Source organism: Coregonus lavaretus (assembly GCF_964263955.1).
Source record: "Coregonus lavaretus genome assembly, chromosome: 22".
In the NCBI taxonomy this organism is placed as follows: domain Eukaryota; kingdom Metazoa; phylum Chordata; class Actinopteri; order Salmoniformes; family Salmonidae; genus Coregonus; species Coregonus lavaretus.
In genome coordinates, this window is record NC_140009.1 from 40,215,320 (window position 1) to 40,228,364 (window position 13,045).

General features: G+C 41.2%; 1 protein-coding gene across 1 annotated transcript in view; it reads right to left on the reverse strand.

The window, feature by feature from the left end:
- Nucleotides 1-7,098, reverse strand: part of LOC311150329 (N-terminal EF-hand calcium-binding protein 1-like) — a 62,481-nt gene extending 55,383 nt beyond the window's left edge. Inside the window, exon 1 of the mRNA XM_084187734.1 lies at nucleotides 6,827-7,098. Within this exon, the coding sequence (XP_084043860.1) occupies nucleotides 6,827-6,946 (120 nt within the window). The 5' untranslated portion in view covers nucleotides 6,947-7,098. The remainder of the gene's footprint in view (nucleotides 1-6,826) is intronic.
- Between the last annotated feature and the right edge of the window lie 5,947 nt (nucleotides 7,099-13,045).

The window sequence follows — 13,045 nt, forward strand, 5'->3', positions numbered from 1 at the left end:
CTGGTGGAACCATTCATAGAGGGTTCTAATAAGAACCTTTAGATGATAAAGGGGTTATTTGTAGAACCATTTATAGAGGGTACTAGGAAGAACACTTCATAGAGGGTTCTAGGCAAAACCCTCTGCAAAGGCTTCTACCTAGCACCAAAAAGGGTTTCCAGTCAGTCAACGTCGGTACAACATACTATGGGGAAATATAATCACGCCCCAAGCCAACCCCAACGGATACTAAATGAAAAAGGCCCATGGCAGACCACCCAGACCTGAAGTCTGAGTATTGCGCGCACGGCGCACTGCCAGGCCCATAAGAACCTGGGGCGGCAGGTAGCTTAGTGGTTAAGAGCGTTGTGCCAGTAACCGAAAGGTCGCTGGTTCTAATCCCCGAGCCGACTAGGTGAAATCTGTCGATGTGCCCTTGGGTAAGGCACTTAACCCTAATTGCTCCTGTAAGTCGCTCTGGATAAGAGCGTCTGCTAAATGACTAAAATGACTAAAATGTAAAATGTAGTGACTGTCCCAGCCGTAAGCTCACTGTGCTATACTGGGAGGAATGACATCCAAGCGATAAAACCTCACAAAAGTGTGTGGTGATGCCCAACTCGCCGCAGCACAAATATCTCCTATAGTCAACCATTTAAACAACTCCCAAGATGCTGCCAGACCCTTGGTGAAGTGGGCGCTAGGTAACCCTTGCCCCTTGCTGCTACATGCCAGGGAGACAATCCAGTGGGAGAGACGCAGCTTAGAGCGTGCCCTGCCGTGAGCTGGATTAGCAAAACAGACAAAAAGCTGGTCACATAACCGAATATCCTGGGTCGATTCAATGTACATGCGTAAAGCTTGCACCGGACACAGGGCATGTAACCTCTGTTGCTCTTCAGAAGCAAAATGAGGAGGCGAGAAGAGAAATAACTCAAAAGCTAAGGACCTGTTGGACATAGTCATGACTTTTGGGGCGAAGGCCGCATTGGGATGCAACGTCACCTTAGAGTCGCCTGGGGCGAGCTGAGTACAGGAAGGGTGTACGGATAACGCATGGAGGTCCCTAACACATTTAGCCGTGGCCAAAGCCATGAGCAGGGAGGTTTTGTAGGAGAGGATCTTCAGATCCAGTGACTCCAGAGGCCCAAAGGGCGCTGCACACAGTGTCTCCAAAACCAGTGTCTCCAAAACCACACCATGTGGGCGCAATAGGTTTAGAGACCGGTCAGAGATGACATACACTTTTCAGGAACCGCACCACCAAGGTGAGCCCCCGGTCATGTACACCATGTACACATTTAAAGTGGAGAATGCTTCAAAAGCTCCTGTAGGAACATAAGGATGTCCCTCACAGAGCCCTGAAAAGGAACAAGTCCTTTATCTTGGCACCAGAGCTCAAACGCTTGCCACTTATACACATACAGCCCTCTCATGGAGGGTGCCCTTGCAGATTGACTGGTAGCAATAACATTCGGAGGTAAACCTCTAGCCATCAGATCAGCCCTCTTAGCAGCCAGGCCCATAAGAACCAAATATCTGGCATCACTTGCAAAACCTGCCCAAACGCAAAAAGGAGGGTGAGGCCACTGGTGCGCCAGAGTGTCCATTCCCAACGGGGCACTCGGGTCACAATCGAGTAAAATAGACGCCACTGCGTGTTTTCTCGCAATGCGTAAAGATCTACACTACCAGTCAAAAGTTTGGACACACCTACTCATTCAAGGGTTTTTCTTTATTTTAACAATTTTTTACATTGTATAATAATAGAGAAGACATCAAAACTATGAAATAACACATATGGAATCATGTAGTAACCAAAAAAGTGTTAAACTAATCAAAATATATTTGAGATTTGAGATTCTTCAAATAGCCATCCTTTGCCTTGATGACAGCTTTGCACACTCTTGGCATTCTCGCAACCAGCTTCATGAGGTAGTCACCTGGAATGCATTTCAATTAACAGGTGAGCCTTCTTAAAAGTTAATTTGTGGAATTTATTTCCTTCTTAATGCGTTTGAGCCAATCAGTTGTGTTGTGACATGGTAGGGGGGGTATACAGAAGATAGCCCTATTTGGTAAAAGTCCATATTATGGCAAGAACAGCTCGAATAAGCAAAGAGAAACGACAGTCCATCATTACTTTAAGACATGAAGGTCAGTCAATATGGAACATTTCGAGAACTTTGAAAGTTTAATCAAGTGCAGTCGCAAAAACCATCAAGTGCTATGATGAAACTGGCTCTCATGAGGACCACCACAGGAAGTGGTTCATTAGTTACCAGCATCAGAAATTGCAGCCCAAATAAATGCTTCACAGAGTTCAAGTCACAGACACATCTCAACATCAACTGTTCAGTGGGGACTGTGTGAATCAGGCCTTCATGGTCGATTTGCTGCAAAGAAACCACTACTAAAGGACACCAATAATAATAAGATACCTACTTAGGCCAAGAAACACGAGCAATGGACATTAGACCGGTGGAAATGTGTCCTTTGGTCTGGAGTCCAAATTGGCGATTTTTGTTTCAAACCACTGTGTCTTTGTGAGATGCGGTGTGGGTGAACGGGAATCTCCGCATGTGTAGTTCCCACCATAAAGCATGGAGTAGGAGGTGTTATGGTGTGGGGGTGCTTTGCTGGTGACACTGTCTGTGATTTATTTAGAATTAAAAGGCACACTTAACCAGCATGGCTACCACAGCATTCTGCAGCGAAACGCCATCCCATCTGGTTTGGGCTTAGTGGGACTATCATTTGTTTTTCAACAGGACAATGACCCAACACACCTCCAGGCTGTGTAAGGGATATTTTACCAAGAAGGAGAGTGATGGAGTGCTGCATCAGATGACCTGGCCTCCACAATACCCCGACCTCAACCCAATTGAGATGGTTTGGGATGAGTCGGACCGGAGAGTGAAGGAAAAGCAGCCAACAAGTGCTCAGCATATGTGGGAACTCCTTCAAGACTGTTGGAAAAGCATTCCAGGTGAAGCTGGTTGATAGAATGCCAGCTGAGTGTGCAAAGCTGTCATCAAGGCAAAGGGTGGCTATATGAAGAATCTAAAATATAACATATATTTAGATTTGTTTAACACTTTTTTGGTTACTACATGATTCCATATGTGTTATTTCATAGTTTTGATGTCTTCACTATTATTCTACAATGTAGAAAATAGTAAAAATAAAGATAAACCCTTGAATGAGTAGGTGTGTCCAAACTTTTGACTGGTACTCTATCTATATATATATACACTACCGTTCAAAAGTTTGGGGTCACTTAGAAATGTCCTTGTTTTCAAAAGAAAAGCAAATTTTTTGTCCATTAAAATAACATCAAATTGATCAGAAATACAGTGTAGACATTGTGTTGTAAATGGCTATTGTAGCTGGAAACGGCTGATTTTTAATGGAATATCTACATAGGCGTACAGAGGCCCATTATCAGCAACCAATCAGTCCTGTGTTCCAATGACACGTTGTGTTTGCTAATCCAAGTTTATCATTTTAAAAGGCTAATTGATCATTAGAAAACCATTTTGCAATTATGTTAGCACAGCTTAAAACTGTTTTGCTGATTAAAGAAGCAATAAAACTGGCCTTCTTGAGACTAGTTGAGTATCTGGAGCATCAGCAATTGTGGGTTCGATTACAGGCTCAAAATGGCCAGAAACAAATAACTTTCTTCTGAAACTCGTCAGTCTATTCTTGTTCTGAGAAATGAAGGCTATTCTATGCGAGAAATTTCCAAGAAACTGAAGATCTCGTACAACGCTGTGTACTACTCCCTTCACAGAACAGCGCAAACTGGCTCTAATCAGAATAGAAAGAGGAGTGGGAGGCCCCGGTGCACAACTGAGCAAGAGGACAAATACATTAAAGTGGCATCTTCATTAAATAGTACCCGCAAAACACCAGTCTCAACGTCAACAGTGAAGAGGTGACTCCGGGATGCTGACCTTCTAGGCAGAGTTGCAAAGAAAAATCCATATCTGTCCATCTTAATCTTTTCTTTTTATTAGCCAGTCTGAGATATGGCTTTTTCTTTGCAACTCTGCCTAGAAGGTCAGCATCAGATAATAATAATAATAATAATAATAATAATAATAAGAGTAAAATAAAGAACAGAGTAGCAGCTAAACAAGAGAGCTAAACAAGAGAGCTACCCCAGCAACTCCACCGTGGGGAGGCAGGAATAGCTAACCTGGCTAGCACGTTATGCAGTGCTCATTTAGCTAGCCCGGTCTCGAAGATCTACCTTGGACCGGATCACCGAGGTGGGACCGGACCCTTCATCAACAAGTCTGGGAAGAGAGGCAACCGAGGCAGACACAGGCAGCGGGGAGTACCCACCGCGGTATGTGGGGTATGCTGTGTCTTTGAGTTGCCTCACGTAACTGGCGACAGAACGCACAGGAGCCGGGGTGGGCGCAGGCAGCCACTGCATACCCCACGCCCAGGCAGACAAGACATTTGCTCCGACCACCCAATCCATCTCCAATTGTTTGTTTAAGTAGTGTGAATCATTCCTGTTCACACTGAGGTAAAGAGCAGAATAATTTGAAGGAATTCATCCGAGCCTCAACGCTTATCACCTGTGGAAGGCGGTGCTTCCAGCGAGGCGCGCATTTCATTGGCCTTGTCAGGCATGATTACAGACCCTTCAACTGAAGTCGCGAGAGTGCGACTCCCCATAATATGTTGTACCGAAGTTGACTGACTGAAAGGGTACATACTGCTCTGGTTATTGGCCAATTACCTGCCTAAATTAAATGTGGAAAATGTTCCTTCTATGTAATTGGAGGGCTGTGAGGCAAGACAGTGACGCTGTTGGAGGGTCGTTGGTTACTGCAGTACCATCTTCTCTTTATTATGCTTTTATGATGTACTAGCCTACCTGTAGGCAATCATCATCAAAATGCACACACAAAAGCCCTCCTTAAATTACAGTATCATGCTCGCTTACTATTATGTAATAGCATACTTAAAGGAAAACATAATCAAAATGTATATGTAAAAGCCTTCCATCACCTTATTTATTGAAATCATAGTTCATAAAGAATGTGTCTGTAACTAGCCAGTGTAGGCTACATTTCCTTTTGCATTAACTCTATAAAGAGAGAGGGTTCATTAAACAGGTTTTACGGCGAATTATTCATGACAAATACTTCTTGCTATAGGCCTATCAGAACTAGGCTACTTCTTATTGGGACATGGAGTTTAGATAATTTGTAACATTAAATAATGAGTATTGTTCTGTTGCTGGAGCAAGTGTGACCAATCCAACCAAGGGACCATTGTCAATCTGGGATAAGATAATGGCAGAAAAATTGTAGGCATGCAAGGTTTCTTTATTCCTGCTCTTTCCTGTGAAACATATTACAGTGCATTCGGGAAAGTATTCAGACCCCTTCCCTTTTCCCAAATTTTGTTGCGTTACAGCCTTATTCTAAAATGAATTAAATAAATAAAAATCCTCATCAACCTAAACACAATACCCCATAATGACAAAGCGATAATGACAAGTTTTCAAAAAGTTTAGCCAGCTTCACCTGGAAAAGAATTCCAGGTGAAGCTGGTTGAGAGAATGCCAAGAGTGTGCAAAGCTGTCATCAAGGCAAAGGGTGGCTATTTAAAGAATCTCAAATATAAAATATATTTTTATTTGTTTAACACCTTTTTGGTTACTACATGATTCCATATGTGTTATTTCATAGTTTTGATGTCTTCACTATTATTCTACAATGTAAAAAAAAAATAAGAAAAACCCTTGAATGAGTAGGTGTGTCCAAACCTTTGACTGGTACTGTATGTAAATGTGATATTTCAGTTTTTTTTTATTTATATAAATTTGCCAAAATTTCAAAAAAACTGTTTTTGCTTAGTCATTATGGGGTATTGTGTGTAGATTGATGAGGGGGAAAAACGATTGAATCCATTTTAAAATAAGGCTGTAACGTAACAAAAAAAGGGGTCTGAATACTTTCCGAATGCACTGTACATGAAAGAATATAACAGAAATGACAAAAATAAAAACAATGAAAATAAAAAAAGCATTTTGTCAACGATGATCTTGAATTAGTGTATTGGCTAATTCATTCATTGTATTGGCTAATTTATTCAGTGTATTGGATAATTTATGCATTGTATTGGCTAATTTATTCAGTGTATTGGATAATTTATTCATTGTATTGGCTAATTTATTCAGTGTATTGAATAATTTATTCATTGTATTGGCTAATTTATTCAGTGTATTGGATAATTTATTCAGTGTATTGGCTAATTTATTCATTCGTCCATCCGTTCATTCATTCATTCTACAACCAATGTCATGACCCCTATGACCAATGTAATGTATAGGAGAAATGGTTGGCTATATATAGATAACAGAGCCTTAAGGCCTTTTTTATCGTTGTGGTTCTTAAAATAATACATCCAGCAGATGTGTTGACGAAATATGATGTGAGATTTCGTGGAATTGTCAACATCAGATTATTTTTCACACACTAATGATCTTTAAATCCCGCTCATCTTATTTTATGATAACATGCACGAGCGCAATTAACGCAAATTAAACATCATTATTGCATTACTCGATAGAATTTCTGAATGTTTTTTTGGTTGGCTCAACAGATTAAAGGAACATTCAAATAGACTACTTTTAAATGTCGAACTGCAGCATCTTTGAACGATTTGACAGCTGCCTGGCATATCATTTCAAAGTGCATAATGCCATTGACCACATGATTACAAATGATGGCAAATGACGACAACAAGGCGACATGCTCAGTGAAATGCTTCCATTCCTAAAAATTATTGACGATGGGATGCAGACTGGGCTACTTACATCTTGGAAAATAGAGATTCCTTGGTTTTGGTTCGTCTGCAGGAGCTGCTGCTGTTTCCTGTGGTTGTCATGCTTAGCAGACTGGAGACACATGGTGATAATTTCTGTGCATGACAGCATCTTGAAAATCTATTTGGATGCAATTTGTGAATTTTTGAATGAATGGCTGTCCTTGGTCCTGGTTATGATGTCCGTGGTCTTTGATATGTTCTCCTCCCGATGCTGCTCTTGATATAGGCTACTGCTTCGCTTCCTGGTCGGTTGTTTGAGGAGGCGGCTGGCCAGTTTGCGATAAAGCAATTTGATTTGACAACATAAGAAACTCCGCCTTTCCACTGTCACGAGCGAACTGTTATTGATGAAATACAGTATGTGTAGGAAGAGGCGAAGCTAGAGGTTTTACTCCGACCAAAATCTGTCCACGAAAATAAGCTCACAAAGTGAGGAATTTCTGTATAGAGGGCAATGAGTGTGGAATTTGGTCAACATAAAATGTACTTGCTAATTTGCTACATTAGATCAAATAAGATGGAATATAAGTTTAGTAATGGTTAGGTTGTTACGAATGCACTGATGAAGTGGACGCACGTGGCATTTCGGCAACTTTGAAAAATATATACTTTATATTGTCATAGAGATAGATAGAGGACTCATCACGGATATAAGCCGATTTATAGATAGATAAAACATATTTCCATTGTGTTGTGGTCCTCTTAACTAAATTGTTAAAAAATGTACAAACATAAACATAGTAGACCTAGCTTACTAGGCATACTTGGGTTACACATTCCCAGACAGCACACATACATCTCGCCGGTATATCTTTAGTAGATCGCGTTCCATTTAAATTGTCTCTGGCTGTGAGTGTGGGAGGTCGAAATGCATGCGCGCTGCACGGTCACATGGCCACTCAGCATCACAGAGTCTGCGGTAGATCGTGTAGACATCGAAATTGGGACCACATATGTCTGCCCAACGTAGTCACGATGTATACATGACACATCGGGAAGATGTAGTATGGAAAGCGTTAGCACATTGGCAAGACGTCTTGCAGATGTATTTAGAATGCCTACATTCTAAATTCTACAGTTCTACATCGTTTATATGTCGACCTGATGTCTCGGCGTCATCTTGCCAATGCGCAAACGCTTTCCAAACTACATATTCCCTAAGCGTTTTGATACGTCGGCCAAAGGTGTGAGTACTGACTGGGGACGAGTGTCACAATGCTGCCTTCTCTTGATGCATAATCATTCCTCACCCGTGGGAGGCACGTTTCACATCTTTTAGGCATAGCCTACCCATGGACAGTCAAACATTATCGAATCATGGTTGGCAATACTTTTATAAGAAAATATGTATAAAGCCCATTTTCTGATTACAGTACTTGTCCCATACGTTACAGTACTTGTCCCATGCATTCTTTTCACCAAGTGGCTCAAATGTTACCTTTTTTTGTAAATATATTCATCACATATTCACTGCTCTTAGCCTGTAATAAAACCTTAAATCCATCTTTATGGAACTAACTGCACACCCTCTGCATAAGCTACATTTTTGTTTAATGTGATGTTTCTGTTCCTTGTTTCTCTGTTCCTTGTTTCTCTCTTCTCTGTGCTGGAGTTATTTTAAGAATTTAATGGTATAGCAATCAGTGGAGGCTCGTCAGAGGAGAAATGGGAGGACCATCCTCCTCAGTTAATTTCATCCATTTTTAATTGTAAAATATATTTTTAAAGTTATCCTTTTTAAATAAAACTATACTTAATATATTCACGTCACAAAATAATGTATTAAAACACACTGTTTTGCAATGAAGGTCTACAGCAGCCTCAACAGCACACTGTGGGGTAGCACCATGGTGTAGCCAGAGGACAGCTAGCTTCCGTCCTCCTCTGGGTACATTGACTTCAATACAAAACCTAGGAGGCTCATGGTTCTCACCCCCTTCCATAGATTTGCACAGTAATTATGACTTCCGGAGGACGTCTTCCAACTAATCAGAGCTCTTGCAGCATGAACTGACATGTTGTCCACCCAATCAAAGGATCAGAGAATTAATCTAGTACTGAAAGCATAAGCTACAGCTAGCTAGCACTGTAGTGCATAAAATGTGGTGAGTAGTTTACTTAAAGAGAGAGAAAGACAATAGTTTAACAGTTTTAAACAAATTATTTTTTTCCAAAATGAAGGAGAATGAGAGAGAGATTTCGGCATTGTTTTTCACTTTCAGTTTCACTTACTTAGCTAGCAAATGCAGCTAGCTAGATTAGCCTACTAAAACACCCTGTTCAAACAGAGGGATGCTAGCTAGCTGGTTATGACTAACCAACACAAGACTGGAACTCTTCCAAGTCAAGGTAAGCTTTTGGTTTTACTAATTTATTGCCATCGGGGCCTGCTGGTGTAACTGCTAAACTGCTAGCTGACTATGCACTGTAAAGTTACTGCATGATTGTAGCAGATTTATTAACGCGTTACTAATAGTTCTATTAGCTTTGTTGACTATGATGTTACTTTAGCTAATTTGGTGACAACGATGTAGGCTGTGTGTAGCAGTTATGATATGGTTTGGCTTGGAAAGTTTTTTTTTGCCTGGTCACATACAGCTGATGTGTTGTGCATTGAAGTCCACAAACAAAGGGAAAAGGTGAGAGAAGGAGAGTGCTTAGATGCGAGAAGGAATACAATGTGGCTGCTATGAATGTGAACTGTGTTTACACGTGACCAGGGGTGTATTCATTCCGATGATTCTGTTGAAAAACCTTTCTTAAACGGAAGCAAACAAAACGAAACGGGGATAAACATACCTGAATTTGTCCAATAGAAACTCTCGTTCGCAACCGTTGGACTAATGATTACCCCCTAGATCCGCTAGATGCAGGCAAGAGTGTGCAAGGCGGTATTGAATGTGTCACTGTCTGTCACCTCAACATTTTCTCTTGACTTGTGTGCACCTACGTTGTAATCTTTCATTCATAGGCTAGGTTGTAGAAATCTAATGATGGGTATAGGGAACATTTGAGTGTAATGTAGTAGCCTAAACCTATCGATGTTACATTGAACTGGATGAATGGAATATGAATGACAGTCATCCAATATGCTGTAATAGAAATAAGGCCATGCTCATTAAAAAAATTCCTCCCTCATCTTAAACGGCACGGACCGCCACTGATAGCAATAGCCTAATAAACTTGACATTAACTTTCATCTACTCTCTTCCTTTTACCCACAAACACAATCACTTGAATGGCGCTTGAAATGCAGGGGTTGTGGGTTCGATTCCCACGGGGGACAAGTTTGATGAAAATGTAGGCACTCACTACTATAAGTCGCATCTGCTAAATTACTCAAATGTAAAGCTTATTGTTTTTTATTATTGCCAGTATAATTTAGCAGCTTTAACATGCATCGTCCAAACAGCAGCTGAAGGGCAAATGCGATCTAATGCCGACGTCTCGGCGACATCTTGCCAATGTGCAAACGCTCTCCATGTGTGCTGTCTGGGTATAACAGATAACAAAAAAAAGGGCACCATTGTCATAGCCTAGCCCAGTGGTCACCAACCGGTCGATCGCGATCGGCTGGTCGATCTCCAAGGCATTCCAAGTCGATCACCAAACATTTCTGTAAAAAACGAAAAGCCTTTGCGTTCCTATTTTTTTTATTCATGTCACGCTGTTGGTGGTAGGTGCACCCGATTAACCTGCGCACCGGATAGGTGATGTGTTCCCATTTTTAAACCATTTCATATGTCTGAAGGTACTACCAGAAATAATGCGGTGCGACTCGAGTTTCGCCATCAGCTGGAAGACGGTGTTCCTTTTTGATCACTGTCAGTGGAGGAAAGGGAGAGTGGAGGGACATTGAGAGGTGGACCCTCAGCCTGCTGCCCTCTCCCTCCACTGAGACTGACCATCAGATGCAGGCTCCATCAGCCCAGTAAAAAACAAAAAAGGGAATTATTTAAATGTATGCTCACTCAGCTGTGCCTCACAAGTAATACAACAACTGATCAATTACCGGAGTGGTCATATAGCCTACTTCAAATGTTGAAATATATATATTTTAAATTGTCTGAGAAGAACAACAATGCATTGGCAGGGCAAGTCAAGCAAAAAGCCAATATGTGGTGATAACCTTTTGAGCATTCTGCACAAACCTCATTACTACAGTGCTGTTTTGAATAGGTTCATGTTGCATAGCCTTACGTATATATATATTTTTAAATATCTCAGCTTGCATTTTGACACAGAAAATGATCTCGACTCAAAAAAGGCTGGTGACCACTGGCCTAGACCCTAGAGCAGGACTCCCTCAGTAGATCAGCGATCTCAGATCTTAACCTGAGTTAGATGATGGTTGATGATGGTGATGCCAGATGATGATGATGCAGTTGATGCTAGGTGATGGTGATGGAGTTGGCTTGCTGGCCCTGTCATTTTCAGCTCAGCCTCATTGTGGCCTGGACTTCGTACTCTTTCACAACTAACATGTAGCATCCACTTGGGCGATGCCTCTGCTGCTGCTGCTACAGCGCAAAAAAACCCCACGACACATCAGTCCAGAGCAGTAGTCATCCTCACGACGAGCACTCAGACCATTTCCATAATGCAGTCAGGTCTCATTGATCAAAAAGCAGACGGTGTTGAGATGCACCTTCTAAATGCAAACATTTACATTAGCCAGCTAGCTAGCTAACCAAACCAAACCAGACAAGTCAACCTGCCAACAGTCCTGCAACTCTGTGGGTAAAAACAACCAGATATATCCAATCACCAACTCAATGACTTATCATAAACAAAAAAGCTGATTAAAAAACAGACCAAGCTCTCTGTTCAGGCTGCCTCTTAGCATGGACATTGTCATTGAGGGCTTCCACCATTTTAAAGTAGTCAACTGGGTGGGGATTCCTGTCAGTTGTGAGCAATCAGCCAATGGAAAATAACATTTACTACTTTAAAAAGGAGATAGCCCCAATGGTGCTGCCCATGCTGTCACAGATATAGTGTCACAGATACAAAGATGAGTCTTCTATCTTTCTCTATGGCACGTTGTTCACACCCGTATCTGCCCTCTCATTGGCTAGAATGGTCCCACCTGATCTCTCCTCCTCCTGCCTGCCTTCCATCTTTGAGGACATGTATTTCCATTGTTAGAGCGGTCACTTGACTATCTTGTCAATATAATAGACATTATTTGGTGAAATGCACAATCTGCCTTAGAGCACTATGTGTAACTAAATTTTTTTAAAGGCTTTGACAACCCACCTGTCTAATTAATGAATGTGCCATTCAATAAACTACAATCGAAAAGGAGTAACATTTAAGAAGGTTTGATGATCATAGAAATGCAACAAGAGAAAACGTCTCGTTTTTCGTATCTGAATTTGGAAATCAGAAATTGACTTGTTTTCTTTCTTTATTGTGTCAAAATTGGACCTGGAATAACGAAAAACAAATAAAAAATGTATTCAATGTTGTAATTTTTGTTTTTTGTTTTGTTCATACCTGAAAGTACATGCCCCCTCATAGAATATTCACAGGGATTACGAGATGTGTTTAGAGCCTAGGTTGGCAGCACAAATAAAGGCTTATACTGTTTGTGTGACAGGAAGATACAAATATTAATGATAGCTAAGATGCAGAATTGATCATGATGTTCGCATGCCAATAGAACAAACTCAATAACAATTGAACAAAGTTGGCTTGCAGTAGCTGGCTAGCTAGCACTGGCTGGCTAGTGCTGTGTGTGAGTGTGGCTTAGGCGATCCCCCCAACAAACACACACGCACAACCAGACATTGATTGATTGATTGATTGATTGGAGACAGCTTGTGTCAATTAAATAACATTTCCTAGGATTTTCTACCTGCAGCAAACCTAGTGGATCATGCTGGAAATACCGGTAAAAGCAAAGTGCCCAAAAACAACCAAAAAGCATGGCCCTAATCCTGGGTCATGTCTCAAATATGTAGTGTATGTACATAATACCCCTGTGATGTACACTTTTTAATCCACTAGATGGCAGTAATGCGCTACCACTTCTACTGAAAGTTGACAGATGGCACTTGTATGGAGATATGTGGCTGTTTCAAAGGGTAGTTTGAGCATAAAGCCCCTTTTCCAGTTGGTTTTTGGCTCAAAGTAAAACACACCAATCCCAGTCCTAAATTCAATTTAGTACATTTTGCTCATCTGCCCCTGGTTGTGAAACTGA